The sequence below is a fragment of the Sciurus carolinensis genome, chromosome 12 (genome assembly GCF_902686445.1).
Source record: "Sciurus carolinensis chromosome 12, mSciCar1.2, whole genome shotgun sequence".
In the NCBI taxonomy this organism is placed as follows: Eukaryota; Metazoa; Chordata; class Mammalia; order Rodentia; family Sciuridae; genus Sciurus; species Sciurus carolinensis.
Window position 1 is genome coordinate 63,122,975 of NC_062224.1, and position 23,380 is coordinate 63,146,354.

The 23,380-nt window shown below is 36.2% G+C and overlaps 1 protein-coding gene and 1 pseudogene across 1 annotated transcript in view; one reads left to right on the forward strand and one right to left on the reverse strand.

The window, feature by feature from the left end:
- Window positions 1-394: 394 nt before the first annotated feature.
- On the reverse strand, window positions 395-2,300 carry LOC124962056 (dihydrolipoyllysine-residue acetyltransferase component of pyruvate dehydrogenase complex, mitochondrial-like; annotated as a pseudogene).
- A 12,758-nt stretch (window positions 2,301-15,058) lies between these two features.
- Taf1a (TATA-box binding protein associated factor, RNA polymerase I subunit A) overlaps window positions 15,059-23,380 on the forward strand; it is a 28,605-nt gene continuing 20,283 nt past the window's right edge. Inside the window, exons 1-3 of the mRNA XM_047521542.1 lie at window positions 15,059-15,171; window positions 16,530-16,662; window positions 20,341-20,510. Of these exons, the coding sequence (XP_047377498.1) occupies window positions 16,542-16,662; window positions 20,341-20,510 (291 nt within the window). The 5' untranslated portion in view covers window positions 15,059-15,171; window positions 16,530-16,541. The remainder of the gene's footprint in view (window positions 15,172-16,529; window positions 16,663-20,340; window positions 20,511-23,380) is intronic.

A 23,380-nucleotide genomic window follows, 5' to 3' on the forward strand; every position in this document is an offset into this window, starting at 1 on the left:
CAAGTTCATGTAACAGAAAATTCAAATCAGGGTTAAATTCCAAAATAAAGCTTGATTCAGTTCAAACCTTTCTCCTGAAAGAATTTTCCTGACTTCTCTTTCCCTCACATCTAAGCAATTTTAATCAAATTTAAAACTTTAAGGTTTTACCCAGGTTACCTTTATGTACCTATCTCAAGGGAACCACATTTCTGCCTATTCTATATCTCCTAATGGAAATACTTATCATCAGGCTAGGCAACATATCTCATGACTAGAATACACAGCTTACAATCTGGTGTTTAATTACCAAATGTATACAATATTTGCATATAACTGGCATTTAAAAAAATTCAGTAATGCCCATTACAAATAACTTATCTAGACTGACTCAAAAATAACTGGTTAACTTTAAAACAACCACCTGTTTAATAACATAAATATCTTGATAAGAATGAACCAGTGTGACCTGGGGGAATATAGAAATTCTTGGGTTAATTATAACAACATGGTGATAGGTTTCTTAAGGTACTTTTGAAACTCAGCAAGCCACTGGGCTCCAACTGCTCCATCCACAACTCAGTGATCACAACTGAGTGTAACAGACCTCATACTAGCCACATCAAATCCTTTTTCATTATCTGCTGGAACCAGCTTATCCTCTGAAGCACCAATTGCCAAAATACATGCCTGAGGTGGGTTAATAATAGCAGAGAAATTCTTAATTTCAAACATTCCTAAATTGGAGATTGTAAAAGTGCCACCCTGGAATTCTTGTGGTTGTAGTTTACCCTCTCTTGCTTTAGCTGCTAAAGAAACAACATCGTTAGCAATGGTTTCCAGTCCTTTTATATGTGCATTAAACACAATAGGTGTGATGAGTCCTGCAGGAGTGCTGACAGCAACACTGACATCTACAACATGGTTTTGTCTTATAACTGTGTCCATCCAAGAAGAATTTGCTTCAGGAACTTTTAAACAAGCCAGAGCAGATGCTTTTATGATGAAGTCATTAACAGAAATTTTGTTTCTTCCTTCTAACATCTTATTCAGTTCTTTCCGTACCAACAAAACTTCTCCCATATTTACATCAATAGATAGGTAATAGTGAGGTATGATTTGCTTTGATTGCATTAACCACTGTGCAATAACTCGACGAATGGTGCTGACTGGGATATCTGTGAAGACACCTGTAGGAATGGGTACCACTCCTGGACTCAGGGGAGGCACAGCAGCTGCTGGGGCAGGAGCAGCTTTAGTAGGCACAAAAGAGTCAATGTCCTTGATAATTCTGCCATCTGGTCCCATCCCTTTTACATGTGTAAGATCAATCCCTTTCTCTGTTGCCAACTTCTTTGCAAGAGGGCTAACACCCTTCCCTTTGGTCCAGCAGGAGCATCTGGAGAGGTGGCTGAGGGTGTAGGAGCTAAAGGTGGAAGAGTTGGAGCAACAGTGGCCACCGGGGGTGGGGTAGGTGGTGGTGCTTGTGGTTTTAAATCAGCTACTTCAGTTGGTCTATAGTCAGCAAATGCTGCTATATCTGCCTCTTTTTCTACAATGATACAAAGTGGGGTTCCTAAAGGGACATCTCTTGTGTCTTCAGGAATTAGGATTTTTGCCAGATAACCTTCTTCCTGTACTTCAAAACCTATAGTAGTAGCCTTGGTCAGTTACTATTTCTGCCAATAAGTCTCCTTCACTTAGCTTCTCACCCACTTTTTTTTTTCCCACCTCTGAACTGTGCCCACTGTCATGGTGGGAGAAAGGGCAGGAAGAAGTACCTGCATATGAGTGGGATATGAGCTGCCTGAGCAGGTGTGGATGGAGATGCAGCAGCAGTAGCAGCAGCCGGAGTTAGTGCTGGGGCTGCTTGTGGGGAAGGAGCCGCTGAGGAATCCAACGTATAATTTTTAAAGGCCTCAATATCTTCAGGCTTTCCAATTGTGATATAGATAATGGCTCCAACAGGAACATTGCTAGTACCTTCAGCAACAAGGATCTTTGCCATGTAACACTCCTCCATGCTCTCAAATCCAACAGTGACTTTATCGGTTTCAACTTCTGCAATTAGATCACCCTCATTGATTTTTTTCTCCTTCTTTTTTCTATTGTGCCTGCTATTGTGCCTGCCTGCATTGTGGGGGAAAGAGAAGGTAATGGAACCTTCTGATGCGGGGGGAGACTTAACAGCGGCGGCTAGACTATCCCAAAAGTGGTAGCAGTAAGCTGTTCCGCGGAGTGGCGCCGGAGTTGGGGCTCCAGCCGCCCAGTGCCCGGACCCCGCCATAACTTCTGGTTGTGCTACTGCAACGAGCCAGAGCTGGGCCAGACCGCCGGCTCACATACAGAGGTGCGGGTCCCTCCCGCGAGGTCATCCATTGAGCCCCGAGTCCCGTCTTCTGGGATGCATTCCAGGCCCGTCGCGCACAGACGCGCCACATAGTGCCACTGAGTCCCCACGCTCCAAAGCCTACTTACAGTTCACTTTTTAAGAAGTGAATATATAGAAGATTGCCCATTTAGGTTTAAGTAATTAAACTGCAAAATCCTGGACTGTTACAGCCAATATAGACAATTGACAAAGCAACAAAAATCTTGACAATCAATGCTTTCGTCACCAAGGAGACGTTTTTATATAGTGCCTACTCTGGGAACTCTTCTCACTGAAAGAAAGCAAGGCCAACAACATCCACCCAAGGTATGCTTGGAAGATCACAAGCACTTCCTGGAGGAGAACAGGGCAAATAGAAAAGGAGAAAATATGTTCTTCAGGATAACAGTCTAACAGAACATACATTGAAGCAAAGCAAACACTCCTGAATATCCAGCATTTCAATTGATACATGCAATATAAAATTAGAAACAGGACCATAAACACTCTTATGAAAGAGGGGACACTGAACAAATGTACATGGGAAAGGTAAGTTCTCTGCAATTAGCATGAAAGCTCCTTCCTATCCAAAACCACATGAAATGTGAAATGGTGTGGAATATGCAAGAGGATCAGTGAATGACGTCAAACCCAAATGATGAAATAGAGAATCTAAACATGATCTTTCTCTTATTTCTCACCAATTCCTTGGAACCACCAATAGAAATGTAATACTAGCTACACATGTGAATTAAATTTTCTAGAACTCACTTTAAAAAGTAACATTTTAATAATGCTTTACTTTACTCAATACATCCAAAATGTTGTCATTTTAACTTGTAATCAAAATAAAAACATTACTGATATTTTACATTCTTCATGAGTCTTTGAAATCTGATATGTGTTTTACACTCACAGCACATCTCAGTTCAAACTAGGCACATTTAAAGACAGACACAGCACAAGAAGGTGGAGATTGAGGGCTGCGGTTATAGTTCAGTGGTAGAGCGCTTGCCTTGTGTGTGTGAGGCACTGGGTTCGATCCTTAGCACCACATGAAAATAAGCAAATCAATAAAGATATTGTGTCCATCTACAACTAAGAATATTAAAGAAAGTAGGGATTGAGGATTAACACTAGGCCATACCATATATTTGCATTTTACTTTAAAGAAAAGCCAAGCCTAAAAGTATGTTTTAGGTTTTAAGATATTTTTAAATAATCCAACCTCTTTTGGAACTTATGCAGAAGTGAGAAAGAATGATTGAGGGTATCTCAATCATTCCAGGCCCGTCGCGCCTAGAACACACCCCTCTTTTTTTTTCTGTTAGATACTATTTCTGTTGAAATATCTGAGGATTTCATTGTCATTTCAGATGAATCGAAAGTCTGTAATCAAAACATGTAAGCGGTAAATCATCATTAGGCGCCTACACTTTTCATTCTTTTATTATTTTCCATTGTTATCTTAAATATATTTACTTCTTGACAAACAAAAAGTGTAAGGAACAAGGCTGTAGCTATTTCTCCCCTGATTCTGCTCCCTCTCCACACAGATTGTTAGATTGTTCATTTTCTTGTCAGTCATTGGTTCTAATCAGCCCCAGGGCTTTCACTATTTAAGGGTAATTCCCCTGCTATTTGCTCTTTTTTCCCCCCTCTCTCACTTTCACTCACTCTCCCACACTCATTCTCTCTCCCACTCTCTCACCCTCAAGGGCAGACACTGTCTGCTAATTAAAGTCTCTTGTGTGAGTTGCTGTGACCAGAGTGGTTTCTGGGTGCTTTCAAAAAGAAGTCAAGAATTATATTTAAATGGATAATAAAACAATTCGACTGCATAAAATCCCTTTTCTTTTTAGGCAGACTTATTGGTGCAAACAAATAATCTGCTCTGGTCTCTTACTTAACTGCAACTGTGTTTTCCTTGCAGTTAAGAGACCATGTCAGGTCTTCTTTGCACCTTTTTCTTTTTTTTTTTAGTTGTAGATAGACACAATACCTTTATTTTATTCATTTATTTTTATGTGGTGGTGAGGATCAAACCCAGTGCCTCATAACTGTTCTTGATAGAACTCTATTGGTACTTTGGTTTGGACTGTTCCTACTAGCTGCAGGTTATATAATATCCCTGGCCCTGGCCAAAAAATGTTAGTAGTTTCCTTAGTGATGGTGAAACAACAACAAAATGCCCCCAGGTATTTCCAAACTTCTCTTGATAAGAATGGTACTGTTTGAGAGGCATTGCTTGAAACGTTTGTTAAAGTTTGATCACTTAACAAAGCACCTTTGGTTGTAAGCATTCTACATTTTGTAGTTAGTATTTTATATTTTGTAGTTTCTCTTATCAGCTAAAAAGAAAAGATAAAACCAATATTTAATGCTAGGTTCCATAGTGCACAGTATGTGGCTCTGGAGGCTGAGACAGGAGAATCATGAGTTCAAAGTCATCCTCAGTACTTTAGCAAGGCCCTAAGTAATAGCAAAACCCTGTCTTAAAATAAAAATACATAAAAGGGTTGGTGATGTGGTTCAGTGTTTAAGCACCCTAGGTTCAATCCCCAATATCACCAACCCCAAATCAACACTTAAAAAACCAGAAGCACTAAAACCTAAAAGAAATTCAAAGGCCCTTGTAAACATAAGTGACTTTGCTTCAAAGATTTTTTACTTTTATTTTTTTCCACTTTAAGCTAACACCACCTTACAGAATATATCACATTTTTAAATTTATTTTTTCTCATCTCCAAGAGGGTTCTTATATTTTCCTACTTCCTTTTTCCAAGACTTATTCTCTCTTTTGTACTGTAAAATCTTAAGTTTAAATCTGAATGAATTACATTGATTTTTCTTTGTGATAATAGTCAAACTGTGATACAATTTGAATTATTGAAATGGATGTGGAGGGGTTTTTTATTTTTAATAAAACCTCATGTTTTTAAAATTAGCACCTAGGAGAATATAGGTTGAGACTTAGAATGTAGAGTCATCAGGATGGTAATTGTAATTAAATAAACACATCAGTTCATGATAGCTGATTTCACTTATCCCATTAAAATCAGCTTTCTCCACTATAGAACAGCAGAATTAGTTCTAACATTGACATTCACTAATTGCGTATTAGAGTTTTCAAGAAAAACAATGCAGTTAGTGACTATCATGACTGAGACATGTTTTGACATCAGTAATAATTATTATTTTTAAGATGGGGGTCTTGCTATGTTGCCTAGCCTGATCTCTAGCCTGATCTTCTGAACTCAAGCAATCATCCTGGCTCAGTCTTCTGTGTAGTTAGGACTACAGGTCACCAAACTAGTCCAGTAATTATTTTTTAGTAGCTCTCATTTTGGACACAAAATTCACCACTTATATGATTGTGTATGATTACAAATTATTTTTTATGAGCAATATACAGATTTGAAGCAGTTCCTATCAAAATACCCATGTCATTTTTCCAGAAATAAAAAAAGTAGTCCTAAAATCCATTTGGAAGAATAAAATATTCAGAATAACCAAAGCAATTCCAAGTCAAAAAAGCAAACTGGAGGCATCATAACAACACCTGATTTCAATTTATACTACAAACCTATTGAAATAACCACTGCATGGTACAGGCATAAAAACAGACCAACGGTAAAGAATAGAAGACACAGAAAAAAACCCAACACAGTCGCGGTCATCTGATCCTTCACAAAAGTGCCAAAAACATATCGGAGAAAAGACAGACTTTTTAAAAAACAGTGCTGGAGAAACTGGTTATCCATATGTAGGCAAATAAGACTAGATCCTTATCTCTCACCCTGCACTAACTTGAAATGGATCAAAAGCCCAGGGATTAGATGAGAAACGATGCAAATCCTAGAAGAAAATGTAGGTTCAACACTCTAGCATATAGGCACAGGCAATGACTTTCTCAGTAGGGAGCTCAGAAAATAATACTAAAAGTTAACAAATGGTATGGCATCAAATTAAAAGCTTCTGCACACACAATAAAGGTAACAATAAGGAATGGGAAGAAAGAACCTACAGAATGCAAGAAAATACTTGATAGCTACTCTCTGACAGGATTAATAACCAGACTATATGAGAAACTCAAAAAAACTTAACATCAAAACCTCAAATAACCCAATTAATAAATGGGCGAATGAATTAAACAGACACTTCTGAAAAGAAGAAATACAAATAGCCAAAAAATATATGAAAACATGTTCCAGCATCATTAGCAATTAGGGAAATGCAAATAAAAACTACACTGAGATTTCATCTCACTGTAGTCAGAATGGCAGCCATCAATAATACATACAATAATAAATGCTAGAGAGAATGTGGAGAAGAGGGAACACTTCTTCAATCCTTCAACAATCCTGTTGATGGGATTGTAAATTAGTACAACCACTAAGGAAATCAGTATGGAGGTTCCTCAAAAGACTAGGCATGGAACCACCATATGACCTAGCTATACCACTCCTAGATATTTATCCTAAAGAATTAAAGTCATCATACTACAGCAAAACATGCATACCCATATTTATAGCAGCACAATTTACAATTGGAAAACTATGGAACCAGATTAGGTGTCATCAATGGATGAATGAATGAAGAAAATGTGGTATATATGTTTTATTCAGCCATAAAGAAAAATGAATTATGTCATTTACTGGAAAATGGATGGAATTTGAGAACATTATGCTATACAAAATAAGTTGAACTCAGGAAGTCAAGGGTCATATGTGTTCTCTCAGATGTGGACACTAGAGAGGAAAAAAGAAAGATGAAAAGCAAAAGAAGATCAATAGAGTACAGGAAAGGGACCAGGGAGAGGGTCCAGAGTGAAGGGAGAAGGGAAAATACTGGGGAATGATATTGGCCAAATTGTATTGTTATATTGTGTATGTGTGAATATGTAACAATCAAAACTGTCATTATGTACAACTATAATGTACCCACAAAAGAAAATGGGAAAAAATACAAGAAAACGAAAAAAGAAACTGGAAAAAAAATTTATGTATATATGTATGTACATATACAGCCTAGCCAAACCTCTATTGTGAGCATAAACATTAATTGATACTGTAGAACAGTGGTCAACAAATCATGGTCCACAGGACAAATATAGCCTGACACTTTTTTTTATTCTTCTCTCATTCCCTTTCTTCCTTCCTTCCTTCCTTCCTTCCTTCCTTTCTTTTCTTTTATTTTATTTTTTTTAAAGAGATGGGGGTCTCACTATATTGAGACCAGGAGACCCAGGCTGGAGACCCAGGCTGGCCTGAACTCCTGGGCTCAAGTGATCTTCCTACCTCAGCTTTCCGAGTAGTTGCAACTCTTGGTGCACACTACTGTGTCCAATACTTCCTTAGCTTTCTGAGTAGTTGCAACTATAGGTGCACACTGTCCAACGATAACACCTGCTTTTGTAAACAAGTTTTATTAGAACACAGGCATGCTTATTTGTTTACACACAGTCTAGGTTGCTTTTGTGCAACACTGGCACTTGAGTAACAACAAAGGCTGGCCTGCAAAGTCTAAAATGTTTATTATCGGTCTCTTTACAGGAAAAGTTTGTTGATCCCTGATTAGATCACAGATTAAAGCCAGCAGAATAAATGCATAAACATTTCTTACGGCTAGAATTGGATATATGAAATGAGATCAATGATCTGTTAGTTGCCAAGACAAATATCTCTTCCATATAGGAGATGTGACATGGCACTGTCCCATGTCAAATGTGAAAAAAAAAAAAAGTTCATTTTGATGAGGTTTAAGAAATTTCCTTTCCAGGGCATTTTGAGGTGGATCTAAATTTCGACTATAGATAATCACACAGGGAAAAATATTTTCATCTGCAAATAGATTATGTTCATTATTGGTTTATAATAATTTCATAACTATCATCTAACATTAAAGCATCATAAGAGACTGCCTATTGGATTGTAATAGAAACTTATGACTCTAGTCATTGACTTATGCTTTTCTAGTTATTGTAGACTCATGTTTTTAAGCTAATGCTAAAAATATATGACTATTTATGGGAAAATATATGACTATTTAAGTCTGATTGCCTTGCAAATTTTGACCAGTTTATTTTTCAGATATCCATTTTGGGATTTACTCTTTCAGTTAATTTTGGGTTCTGGGGGCAATGAAATTGTTGAATATGTGAGATGTTACAGTTTCTATGTAAATTCACCTGAGTGTCTCTACCTCTATTGACAGGCAAGGATATAAGGAAGTTAGTACTTTTACTTGGAACTATTATAGAGCAATCGTACTGGATTTGTTTTCATAACATGAAAGGGTGTAAAACTAGAAAAACTACTTAAAATTTTTCAGACTGCAGGCCTGGAGCACAAAACACACAGGTGAACTCCATAATCAGGGAGGTGAAGCTCAAGTAAGATGGTGGTCATGCTGAATTGAAGAGGAAATTATCAAAGTTCAAGATCATCAAAGTGGCTGGAATTTTGTGGACAAGAATGCCTGAGCTATGTATGGTGTGCAATGTGAGTATGTGTATATGTGTGTGTGTGTGTGTGTGTGTGTGTGTGAGAGAGAGAGAGAGAGAGAGAGAGAGAGAGAGAGAGAGGGAGAATACTAAAAACCTGGAAGGAATTCACTTTTGTTAGGAATGTACCAGATGAGACTCTTCAAGGCTTAGCAGAGTTTGCTTGCTGTAAAGGAGACTGAAGAATGATGCTAAATGTGCAATGCTGGAAGAAATTTGGTTTCCAACACAGTCAGATTGCAACTTGACTAATATATTAGATACTTAACTGAGAGTTCAGAAATAAGCCTTAGGAAAAAGAACCATACACAAAATCGTAAATGAAAAATGGTAGAACTAAGTTTGAAACCAAAATTGACTCATGCTAAAAACGTATATGAAAGCCAGAGAAGAAAAAGGAAAAAAAGGTGTGGGGTGTGGGGAATCTTATGTAAATCAAAGGAAGATCAGTAGAAAAGAGGAAAGGGACCAGGGAATGGAGGAAAGGAGGGAAGGAGAAATGCTGGGAGAATCATATTGGCTAAGTTATGTCATTGTATTGTGTGCATGTACAGAAATGTAATAACAAATCCCACCATTATGTACAACTATAAGGCATTGATGAAAATAGGGGAAAAAAAGAATCATACCAAAGTTGACATGACCAAAACAATTCACCAGTAATTAGACCACATGATACATGAAATAGAATATCCTTTAGAGAAAGACAACATAATCTAGACTTTCTATGATGTATCATCTATAAATGTTCAGAATACAATTAAATTTTATCAGGTTGCAAAGAGATTGAAAAATGAGAACCATAAGAGAAAACATCACATATAAAAAAAGGTCTGTGAGATGACTCAGATGTTAGGATTAGCTGAAAAAAATTTAAATAGCTTTTATAACTGTTTCAAGGACTTAAAAGAAAGCACAATCATAATGAATAAACATATGGGGTGTCACCATATAAATGAACGTTTTCTTTTAAAAGAAATAAAAAGTATAGTGTTTGAAATGAAAAAATCAAGAAAGAAGTTCATCATCACATAGTATACTGCAAAAAAATCCAAAAAAGTTAACTTGGAGATAGAACAATAGAAGTTATCTGGTCTAAAAATCAGACAGAAAAAAATGGAGACTTAGTTATTATCAATATAAAGTGATCTAGCATACATATTATTAGACTTCTAGAAGAATAGAGGTATAAATTATACAGAAAAAAGTATTTGAGGCAATGATTCCTGAAATTATCACAAATTAACAAAGAAGTTAAAAGATTTAGAAAACTCAGTAAATACTAAGATTAATTACAAAGAAAATCACACCTAGATGTATCATAGTCAAACTGTAAATAATCAATTGGGAGTAAAATGGTCTTGAAGGCAATTAGAAAAAAGTGGTGTCTTATGCATTGGTAAAAATGATTAAAATGACAGTTTCTTATCAGAAATGAGAGGATAAAAGTTAGTGGAAAGGCTTAAGATGCTGGAAGACAAAAAATGCTAATCCAGGATAAATATTCTTCAAAACTGAAAGTAGAACAGACATTTTCATATAAATAAAAAGTAAGAAAATTCAATATCAATAGATCTCTACTACAAACAATGCTAAAAGAAACTCTTCAAGATAAAAGGAGATAACACACCTCTTTAGGGTAAAAGGTAGAAACAGATGTATTATGTGTTTTAGTTTACTATGTAATAAACTTAATGGTTTAAAATAATAATCATTTGTTATTTCTCCCTATCCTATGATTTGGCTAGACATAACTTGATGGGCCTCTGCTCTAGGTTATTAATTACTGGCTGGAGTTGCTCATATAGTTTCCTTCAGCAAGGGGTTTAGCCAAAGCTAGAACTGGCAAAATAGCTTCATTTACATGTCTGCTAGCTTAGCTAGTTGGGACAGACTTATCTCTCCAAATGCTTTTAGTCATTCAGTCATTTTAAAATTATTATTTGTTGGCTGGGTTCTTAAAGGATAAAAGTGAAAGATGTATACCTTCTCAGGCCTAGGTCTAGGAATGGTGTGGCATCCCTTTCACCATCTTTTGTTCCTTAAAACAAGATAAAAGACCAGCCCAGATTCAGGGAGTGGGAAAATAGATTTTACTTCTTTTCCTAAAAAAGTTTTTTTAGTGGTGGATGGAACTTTATTTTATTTATTTATTTGTGGTGCTGAGGATCAAACCCAGTGACTCACACATGCTAGGCAAGCACTCTACCACTGAGCCACAACCCTAGTCCTAGATTTTACTTCTTAATGAAAGAAGCAACATGCATATTCAGGAATGTAAAGAATTTGGGGTAGGTAAAGAATTTGGGGTAGTTTTAAAGACAATCCACCACAAACAGGAAGGAATGAAAAGTACTGGAAATAGCAAAATGTAGGTAGATATAAAAGGCAATATATATATGTATATGTATATATAATATGTATATGTATATTTATTCTTTTAATTTCTCAGAAACATGACTAAGGTAAAAAACATAAAGTACGTAGCTGTAATATATATGACAACAAAGCAGAAAGAACTTGGGGAGGTGTGGGGAAGTATCACAATTTAAAATATGAAGACTGCAATGTTTCTAGGAATTATGTATTTCATAATGCATTTCATAATTCCTAGAAACACTGCTAAAACAATAATGCAAAAAGATACAGCTAAAAGCTAACAGAGGAATTAAAACAGAATACTGAAACATTAACTCAAAAGCAGGAATAAGAAAATGTAGGAATAAACAAAACTGGAAACAAAACACTAAAACCAAATTCAACAATATCAATTACTACAATTAATATAAAGGAATTAAACATATCAGTTAAACAGATTGGGTTAAAAATAGAAAGCCCCAATATTTGTTGTCTATAAGGAAATTACATTAAATAAAATATGGGTAGGATGAAAGTAGAAAATAGGTAAAAATAAATCATGAATAGTAAGCCAAGAAGACTACTGTGGCTATACTAACATCAAATGAATTTAACTTCAAGAAAAGTAGTTTTATAAGAGATAAAGACATTTCCTAATACTCTGGTTAGTTTTTAAGTAACACATCAGAACCATGACACCATACAACCAAACGTTTTTATGCCCAAAATATGCGAAAGCTGACAAAACTAAAGAGGCAAATCCATAGTTTGAATTTTTAACAACCCTTGTTAATAACTGATAGTAACACTATACAAAAAAATCACTCATGGTACACAAGATCTGAACCAACCACCTTAACCTCATTGACATTGACAATGCCCAACAACTCCAGAATGTACTTTTTTCTAGTACTCCTGGAAATTTGCAAGATAGACTATATTCTTGGCAAAACAATCAGTCTCAAAAAATTTTAAAATATTGAATTTCACAGTTTTTTTTCTATTCACAGTAGAAATAAGTGGGTATTCTCTAACAAGACTGGTCATTTAAAAAAAAAAAACCTAGAAGATGCAAATCATCAGTATGAGTGTTTTAGTTATCTATTGCTATATAAAAAACCAGCAGTGGTGCACAACTGTAATCCCAGACTTGGGAGGCTGAGGCAGGAGGATCATCAGTTCAAAGTCAGCTTCAGCAAAAACAAGTTGCTAAGCAACTTGCTGAGACCCTGTATCTAAATAAAATACAAAATAGGGTTGGGGATGTGACTCAGTGGTTGAGTGCCCCTGAGTTCAATCCCCAGTACCAAAAAACAAAGCAAAAACAAAAACAAAAAGTGAAAACTAAACAAACCACCCATTCCAAAACTTAGTGACTTAAAAAGAAACAACCACTTTATTGCTCACAATTTTGAATAGGTCAAGAATCTGTGCAGGGTTCTGCTTACTTATGCTCTTTTGTCACCTAAACTCACTCATGCAGTTGCTTTCAGCAAATGCATGGTTTAGGCTACAAGGTCTGAGATAGCTTTGTATGTCTGGAACTAGGATGCTGACTGTTGGTTCCATGTGGCCTCCCTTTCCTTGTGGTCTTTTATACTTTAGGGGTTCTTTTATTAAAAATATTTTTTAGATGTTGATAGACCTTTATTTTATTCATTTATTTATATGTGGTGCTGAGTATCAAACCCAGTGCCTCACACATGCTAGGCAAGTGCTCTACCACTGAGCCACAACCCCAGCCCTAGGGGCTCTTTATTCATATGGACTCTCTCTGCAGCAAGATAGCCTGGGCTTCTTTACAGTGTGGCACAGGGTACCAAAGAGGGGAAAAACAAATTTATGCCTTTAAGGATACAGTCTTTCTTCAAGTCTGAGTCTTGGGTAGGATCTTGATCCATATATTTTGCGGAAATTTATAGTTGGATGATATTTTTATGTACATTACTATATGAAATGTCTGTTTTTATGCTTTCACTCTTGCTACATTGTTTTTTCCATAAAATTAACTATGATATAATCGATTAATGATAATGTCTCTTCAATTGGTTGTGTGTAGCTTGTTCTGTAATAACTTATATAGAAAAGACTCATGGGAATAATATTCTATAAATGACAATTTGCTGATTTAAAAAAATATAATTTGTAGTAAGGCACAGTAGTATATTCCTAGCTTCTCAGAAGGTTGAGGCAGGAGAACAGCCTGGGCAACTTGGTGACACTGTCTCAAAAAAAAAAAAAGAAAAAAAATAAAGGACTGGGGATGTAGCTCAATGGTAGAGCACTCCTCAGTTCAATGCCCAAGAGTGGGGGAGGGGAAGTTCATTCACCACCATGCTAAGAGGCTCCTTAGTGCAAAGTAAATGCAAGGACATTTTTCTCTCTTGGGCTATGTTTTCTTTTAGATTGGAGTCTAGAAAGCCTTCTGTGTGCATTGTGCTCATTATGGTCATGTGGTTTTTAAAAATCTTGTTCAAGCTATTGGATGTAATATCCATTTTTTTGGCTCTCTTCTCAACTCATTTTGTACCAGGATTTTACTATGGAAAAGTGGTATGTAGGGCATAAAACGATATTAGTTCCTAACTTCCCATTTTTATCTACTATTTAGGGGTGTTTGAGAACTTTAAAAAAACTAGAAACTCTCCCCTATTTTCAAGAGAGCATTAATTTTTAGCCATATAAAATCAGTTCTGATGGGTTACAGTTATACTTACACCCCATGAAAAGGGAAGAAAGGTTAGCCAGACCAAGCCTCAAGATTAGAAGTTAATGACCATGTGATCTTGTGTGATCTCTTCCATCACATCTTTATTTAGGTTTGAGTGAGGCCAAGAACTAATGACACAAAGAATAGCAGAAGGAACTTATTTTGTGATTGATGTATATTGTTTAAAGACAACATAGAATCAACTATTTGTAGCATTTTAAGAAATACACATACACACTTTACTAGACTTTCTAAATTTCTTCTGTGATACTCCGATTCTACTCAAATGGACCACTCTGAGGGGAAATTCAGAGTCCTGGGAGAGTTACTACTTGCGAAGCCTTAGTTATGAACAAAATTCTTTCTTGCAATGACTTTAAAACTATCCCTTTAGCTTTCACTCATTAGTGTTGGTTCTGTTACCTGAAGCTATTAAAAAAGAAGAAGAAGAAGAAGAGGAAGCAGATCCTTATTTCACAGATCATCTCACAAACGTTGTAGAAGCATATCGTGTTCCTAAGAATCTCTGATCAGTGTCCAGGGCCATCTTCCCTAGAATTTCTCAATTGTCCCTCATTTCACATGGTTTAATTATCCTCCTTTCAACCTATTTCACATTCGGTTATTAATACTCCTTATAAAAGCTGAGAGCACTTGGATCCCCAGAACAATACTTGTTAAGTACAAAAAAGAAATTCATGCCCAAATAGTAGAGAAGGCACTGAGTCAATTAAATCAAAAGCTAAAATTGTAATAAAGAGAAATGAAGGCTCAAGGGAGCAATTAAAATGCTATGCATGGATTTTTCTTGTAAGAACCATCAGTCATTCTTCCGTTTGCTCACTGCGTCGGAAAGAGGAGTAAAATCCTAGGGACTATCGGGTAAAGTGACATCTTACTCCCCTAGTCCAGCCGCCGTCCCCTCTCCACAATCTCTATTTGCAACGCGAATCTTCCATCTTCTGGCCGGGACAGACTGATGTAAATCTCAATCCAAAAAATTGGGAAGGCGGCAACCTACCGTCAATTCCCGGTTCACTTCCGGTAGTCACTTCCGGGTCGAAGGGAGGGCCACAACACTTCCACAACCGAAGGCGGAGTTGAGGCGGGGCTAAACGTGGGTACCGACTCCAAGGCAGGTTTTGCGCAGCTCACAGGAAGCGCACGCTAACGACTTCCGGTGAGCGTGTTCTTCAAGTTGTATTGGAAGTGGGAGGCGGTTTACCGCATTGTCCCGGCTGTAGATGGGTAAGTGTTGCGGGTATGATTCAGAGCTTTTGTTGTGCTTGAATTTACCTGTGTTTTCCTTCATAAAATTTCTCCTAATATTCTGAAACCCTGGGTTCTGGGAATGTGAGGAAGGTGGAGAAGCTTTGGTTACCGTGGCAACTACGTGACACCGATTCCGATTTTTGAGTATTCGAAAAGGGGATTTGTGTTCCGACTCCTCAAAATACATGTTGGACCTCATTCAGAGTCACATTATTTCAAACTCATGTGCTTAGCCACGGAATCTGACTTTAAAAGGTTTATTCTGGCAGTAATGTGGAGAAGCAGTATTTTAGGCAGGGCAACTACTTAGAAACCTAATGCAGTGATCTAACAGTTTGAAGGTGGCGTAGAATTCTAGAGAGGAGGGAAAATTGGAGAATTTCTAGGAGGTAGGATCAGAAGCTTTAATAGTTGGATTGATGTGGGAAATGAGGGAGCGGGGACCCTGAGTATCTTGAGGATTAAGTGCAAACTCAATTCGGCATTTGACTACCTTTCTAGTTTCTTTTGCCACGGTGAGTTATCACTGCCTCCTATTCCTTGTCCCAGTTGTAGTGTCTAGTAGTTTGGTGTTCTTTGAATTTCCTGGTCCTTATTTTGTGTATGTGTGAGACCCTGTACAAGTTACATAATTTCACTCCGTCAGTTTTTTCAACATTAATACGGAAGAAAATAATAGTACCCACTTTGGGGTTGTTATGGGGATTAGTAGTGCGTGTGTGTATGTGGTGTTGTGTGGGAGGGGTGAAATCCTGAGCCTCATGCACACTTTACCATTGAGTTGTATCCCTAGCCCCCAATTAGATAATAGACCAGGTATTTAAAGTTCCAGTAAATAGTAGCTACTGCTATATGTACTGTATTTGTTTTGTTGTTTGCATTTTGCTGTTTCTTTCTCTAGACTTGCTTTTTTAAAATTAAGAGGAAGTATCTTTGTGTGTTTGGAACATAGTAATAGTTGAGTAATGGATCATTCATTTTGACTGTTACTGACATAATTAAATTTATTCTTTTTTTTTTTTGGTACAAAGTGTTGAACCCAGGGGCACTTAACCACTGAGCCACGTTGTCAGCCCAGAGATAGGGTCTCACTGAGTTGCTTAGGGCCTCGCTAAGTTGCTGAGGCTACTTTGAACTTGAAATCCTCCTGGCTCAGCTGCTGGGAATACAGGCACATGCCACTGGGGCTGGCAAATTTCATTCTTTAAAAGAACTGCTAGGTGCATTGGGTCTTGCTGGTCAAATGTTATTTATTAGATGAAAAGATGGCTGTTTTTCTGTACAATGTAGAAACCTGTGGATTAAGATATACCAAAAATAACTGATATTCTCAGTTTGGAATAGATATGAGTGATTTCAGTGAAGAAGTGACCAAGCCCGTTTCAGAGGATGACCAGGTGGAAACATCTGTGCTCACTGGTACAGGAATGTATTTTCCTTGGCTTCAAAAGCATTTAGAAACTGTAGGTAAGTGGAATAACAACCATTTTAACTTGAGTATGCATACAAGATGAACCAAGCTGGTTCCGTTTTTAAGATAAGAATATGTAAGTTGTTTTCTTTTTTTGACTGTAAGCAGAAATGGAATCATCAAAAATAGATTCTTTTTTCTTTTGAATTAATATACAGTCTATATTATGTTGGAGCTACATTTTCAGCAATGCTTACTGAGCCCTAATATCTAGTGTTGGCTGAATTCTGTGAACTTATACATGAAGAAGATATAGTGTCTTCCTTTGAGAAGCACATAGCTTTCAAAAAAAGAATATTTTCCCTCATTTTTATTTAATGTAAATATAAGCAAAATTTTCTGTAGGATACGTTCCTTATAAGATATATAAAAGAAGCAGTTCTTTGTATGCTGGCATGTTGGGTACTATAACCCCAGGAATACATTTGAATCAATACTTTCCTTATTGCCTCCAAATGTATTTCTTAGTCCTGCCTTCTTTCCACTTTGGCTCCTAGAATTTAGCTCCCATTTTAAAAAATTTTACTATTTTTTCATTTGATGATCTCAGTTAATCCTCAATAAATTTGTGTGCAAGGCATTGTAATAGGTAGAAACTGAATTTCACAAATTTATACTCCTAAGTATTGCTATCAGGAGTCAGGTCTATCTGATTTTTAGAGCATACACTTTTTAAAAATATTGTTTTAACTCTAGAGGGACACCATGCCTTTATTTATTTATTTTTATGGGGTGCTGAGGATTGAACCCAGTGCCTCACATGTGCTAGAGGAGTTCATTACCACTGAGCCACAACCCCAGCTCCTAGAGCATATACTTTTAACCACTGAGATGAAGGGAACTTAGCCTAAGCATAGTATTCCTTTAGATGAATAAAGGATATTTCAAGGAAGAAGTGTTTTGTTCATTTTCTGGACTATTTGCCAGGGATTGTTGCTGATCTACACAGCTTGAGTGTAGATCTTGTTAAATGCAACCTCTGATTTCGAGAACTGGTTAGCATCTAGGTGATTCTAATGTTGCTAATTTCAGAACCACGCTGAGTATCAAAGTTAAGGATCCCAAGGTGATTTATATGTACCTTATTAATCACCTAATCTAGATCAGTAGTCTTTGAACTTTTTCACTATTGTATTTTTTAAAATTGTGTACTACTATGCAAGTTTTAAGGTACTAAGAATTTTCTTCTAAAAAGTTTGTTGCAAGAGATAAATTTCCAGCACATGGTATGATGTTTTAAATGAAATAATATTACTTTAAAAAGTAGATCTGGTAGAACCTAAATAGCAACTTTAAAATGTTTAATGAAAAAACTTTTTATAGATGGAAATTTTGTATTTGTTCTCTTTTTGTTGTACATTTTGCAATAAAAGTTTGTGTCTGTATTTATACTTATTTTTAATGTCCTTTTTTTATTTTTTAACTTATTGTAAACAAATGGGGTACAACTTGTTTCTCTGGTTGTACATGAAGTAGAGGCATATCATTTGTGTAATCATACATTTACATAGGGTAATGGTGTTCAATTCATTGGAGATTGGCTTATCTCACTTAGCATGATATTCTCCAATTTCATCCACTTGCCTGCAAATGCCATAATTTTATTATTCTTTATGGCTGAGTAATATTCCATTGTGTATATATATATATATATATATATATATATATATATATATATACACACACACACCACAGTTTCTTTATCTAATCATCAGTTGAAGGGCATCTAGGTTGGTTCCACAATCTGGCTATTGTGAATTGAGCAGCTATGAACATTGATGTGGTTGCATCACTGTAGTATGCTGATTTTAAGTCCTTTGGATATAGGCCTAGGAGTGAGATAACTGGGTCAAATGATGGTTCCATTCCAAGTTTTCTAAGGAATCTCCACACTGCTTTCCATAGTGGCTGCACTAATTTGCAACCCCACCAACAATGTATGAGTGTACCTTTTCCCCCACATCCTCTCCAGCACCTATTGTTGCTTGTATTCTTGATAATTGCCATTCTAATTGGGGTAAGATGGAATCTTAGGGTAGTTTCAATTTGCATTTCTCTTATTACTAGAGATGTTGAACATTTTTTCATATATCTGTTGATTGCTTGTAGATCTTCTGTGAAGTGTCTATTTATTTCCTTGTCCTGTAAGTTTTTAAGTTTTAAAATTTCTTGTGGGTTGAGATATACTTGTAAGTAAGATTTGTACACAGTTGATCAAAATAGCAGAAGTTTTGTTAAATTTTAAGTATTCAAAGTAAATTTTAATATTTTAATCTCAATAAAATAGTTATCACTTTCCTCCAATTATTTCATGTGTCTTTATGTCAGATATTTTTAGAATGAGAAAACTTCTCACATTAATTCCATATTATGTTAATGGATATAAACTGAGAAAATTTAGTTATATAAGGAAGTAGATGGCTTTGAGTGGAATTTAGTTAAATTATATGGTGTATTTAAAATTAGAACATTCTATAATTTTGATAAAAGAATTGGGAATCACTTGACTTGAAAAAGTAAATGTTAGAATCATTCAGTTTTCAGCTTGTGTTGAAATTTCCTTCATGTAATGTGTAATAATTTTGATCGTGAAGTCTTGATTATAGGCACAGTGCTCTAGGAGATAAATTTTAGAAAAGAATATACAAGTAAGTAGAAGATCTGCAAATTAATTGTTTTAAGAGATTCTTTGCAGGGTCCCTGTTGATCTGTGTGTACTTGCAGGGTTAAGGGTACCAGCTAGAAGACTGCTGGCCTAGAGGGGTCTGGTAGGAAGGAAAGCATAGCTAGCAGTGTAACCAGACACTCATATAATGAGGTTGTTAACTAAGTCCAGATATCCTTAAAGGAATTTCTAATACTTTAAGGATATAAATGGTAATGTCTGCAGATGTTTTAATTTCATTTGCACTTAATATCATTGTATTACTAGGAACTTGGCCCTAAAAAATAAAAGCCCAGGGGCTGGGGAGATAGCTCAGCTGGTAGAGTGCTTGCCTTGCAAGCACAAGGCCCTGAGTTCGATCCCCAGTACTGCAAAAAATAAAATAAAATAAAAAAATAAAAGCCCAGCCAGATAAGGTGGCACATGCCTGTATTCCCAGATACTTTGGAAGCTGAGGCAGGAGGATGGCAAGTTTGAGATTCAGCCTGGGCAACTAAATTAGCAAGACCTTGTCTTTAAAAAAAAAAAAAAAATACTGAGCAGGTAGCTCAGCAGTGGTACCCCCTGGATTCAATCCCCTAGTACTGTAAAAATAAACAAGTCTATTTGGAATTTTCAGAACATTGGTAGATAATAAAGACAATGCTTGCATAGGGTGTCTCAGGTGATTTCTACCCATTCTACCCATACCAGTGCCTGTACTTTTGGGATCTTGAGAGATTCTCCCAAAGTGCCTAATGCCAAGATGAAAGGATGAGTGAATGAGATTCAAAGGATCTGGTGATTCTAGTAGCCCAAGAATGTAATTTAGATTTTTAGTAATACTCTAAAAAACAGTATAGTGCGGAAGAGTTTGTTTCAAGTGAAGTTGGCTTTGATACTTGGGGATGGGCTGAGTCAAGTAATACCTACTGTTCCTACTTGTTAAAATTTGCTTATCAGAAATTAAGTTTTTGGAATAGTTGAATCAGAGTCGCTGGGTAAAGACCCTTGTCCTTTACCTTTATAGTGACTGGAGGGAAAAAGAAGAAGGATTTTGCTCAGACAACAAGTGCTTGTTTAAATTTTATCCAAGAAGCTCTGCTGAAGCACCAGTGGCAGCAAGCTGCAGAATACATGCACAGCTATTTGCAGATCTTGGAAGATTCAGACAGCTACAAAAGGCAGGCTGCACCTGAGGTAAACAGAGCGTGAGTCTGCTGAAATAAATAGCAAATTCCTGAAAGATTTTGCCTCCAGCTCCACTTACACACTGCTTTTGCCTATTACTATATTAAAGGAGACTAAAATAGTCTCAGCTGTGCATTCTCAAATTTTACAGGTTTCTCATTCATTCCCATAATGATTCCTTCTTTCTCTTGTTTTTTCCCCTTCTGTATCGGATGTTTTTCATCATAATACAAAGATGTTAATTCTTTTTTCTTAAAGTCATTTTAATCCCCACTTCCTCCACAGGTTGTGTACCTGTTTTCTACTCTTCCATTCAGTAAAACTTAAAAGTTTTTTTTTGTCCAACCAGAGCAATCTTTTTGTCGGTTTTTTAAATTTCAACAGCTTTATGAAGATATTAGCACACCATACAATTCACTGACTTATACAATTTAATATTTTAAATATTTTCAGAGTTGTGCAAACATTAATCACAATCTAAATTTAGGACATTTTCATCCTTCACAAAAAGAAACCCTGTACTCATTTGCAGTCTTTCCTTATTGCTTCTCCACTGACTCCTAGCACCTGGAAGCTGCTAATCAGCTCTTTTCTATCCTGGACATTTCATATAAATGGAATCCTATAATGTATAATCTTTTGTGAATGGTTTCTTTTACTTAGTATAATTTTTTCAGAGTTTATTTATGTTGTAGCAAAAGTATTAGTGCTTTTTCCTTTTTATTGGCAAATATCCTTTTATATGTATACACCACATTTTATATATCCTTTTATCAGTTCATTACATGTTTGGGTTGTTTATACCTTTTGGTTATTGTGAAAAATGCTTCTATAAACATTCACGTGCAAGTTTATGTGTGGATGTTTCTTTTGATTTTTTTTTTTTTTTTTTTTTTTTTTTTTTTTTTTGGTCATATACCTAGTATTAGAATTTTAGATCATGTACTACTTACTGTACTTCACTTCTCAAAAGTCTGGCAGACTGTTTTCTAAAGTGACTACACCATTATATATTTCCACCAGTAATATTTGAGGGTTCGAGTTTCTCTGTATCCTTGCCTTGTTATTGTTTCTTTTTGATTTTAGCCATCTAAGGGTTTTAAAGTGGTATCTTATCATGGTTATGTTTTCATTTTCCTAATGACTAATGGTGCAGAGTGAACTTTTTAAAACATTAAATCCTCATTCACTGCTCTGCTGAAAATGCTGTAATCAGGGTGATGTGCTCACCGATTCCCATTTGATCTTTTCTGTTTTTAATCTCATCTCCTGTAATTCTCTCACTTGTTCTTTCTTTTCCAGCCTCACTGGCCTTGCTCTTGTTAGAATGAGCCTCATTGTCTTTGACTTACTATTATTTTTTTTTTGGAAAGATCTTTCTTCAGCTATCACTGTTTGCCCTTCCATCAGACCCCTTTTCTGTGAGGTCTGTGAGGTCTACCTTGATTATTTAAAATTACAATAGCATTTCTCACTTCCTTATCCCTACATTTGTACTGGCACTCCTGATCTTCATGCCCTTCTCCATTCTTATAACATTTTCCAATATAATTATTATGTTTCTTGTTTATTGTGTGTCTCTCCACATCAAATGTACATTTCTGAGGGCAGGATAAAATAGTGCCTGGCATGTAATGCTAAATTTGTTGGGTAAAAGGCAGTTTATTCACAACTAATTTCCCTTGACTCTCAGGTGCTTTTACTAATACAGTAACCAGTGCATCAATTAGTTGTCTAATGGAGCCAAAACAAAAAGTATCAAATATATATGTGCTGCTTGGGGTGTGTGTGTGTGTGTGTGTGTGTGTGTGTGTAAATAAAATATAACTGTTGACAAGTTTTAATTTTGGTACTAAAGTTACATCAATCTGTGAATCATTAGTAATGATTTACATTACAGAGGGGCATTATAACCTCTCTTTTGTCCAGATTTTGTTTTGTAAAATGAAGAAATTAAATGGGTGGCTTCCAGATACTTGTTTTGCTCTGTTTGAACCACCTAGGGCTTGTCTTGAAAATATAGATTCTGTCAGGCACCATGGTGCACACCTGTAATCCCAGCAACTCAAGGCTGAGACAGGAGGATTGCTAGTTCAAGACCAACCTCAGCAATTTAGTGAAACCCTGTCTCAAAATAAAAAGGTCTGGGGACTTAACTCAGTGGTTAAGTGCCTCTGGGTTAGATCCCCAGTACTCCCTCAAAAAAATTCCAAATAATACAGAGTCTTCCACTTGAATACTTATAAAATATATGTATTTATATTTATTTATTTATTTTTGGTACCCCCCCATCCCACCCTTGGGGGGCACTTAGTCACTGAGCCATATCCCCAGCCATCTTTTCTTTTTATTTATTTATTTATTTTTTTTATGAGGTGCTAAGGATTGAACCCAGTGACTCACGTGCTAGGCAGGCGCTCTATCACTTGAGCTACAATCCAGCCCCATTTTTTTGTTTTATTTTGAGACAAGATCTTGCTAAGTCACTTAGGGCCTTGCTAAATTGCTGAGGCTGGGTTTGAATTCACAATTCTCCTGCCTCAGCCTCCTGAGCTTGGCTTAGAGTATTTATTTTTAGTAGGTGCCCCAAGTAATTCTTATGACTGGGTTTAAGAACAACTACAGATAATGGATAATCTTGAAGTTTTGTGTTTTTGTTTTGGTGCTGCTAGGGATGGAACCTACTGCCTTCCTTGCTAGGCAACACTTTAATACTTCATTACACCCCAGCCCTGTGCAAGTTTTTTAAAGCTCCCCAATGCTGTTTTTGGTATTCTATACATGAAGTCTTTATATTTTTTTTGAATTGGGAAAATGAAGTTATTATACCAAACAATCAGTGTGTGTTGTCTAGAAACAATTGACTTTGAGGTTCACTT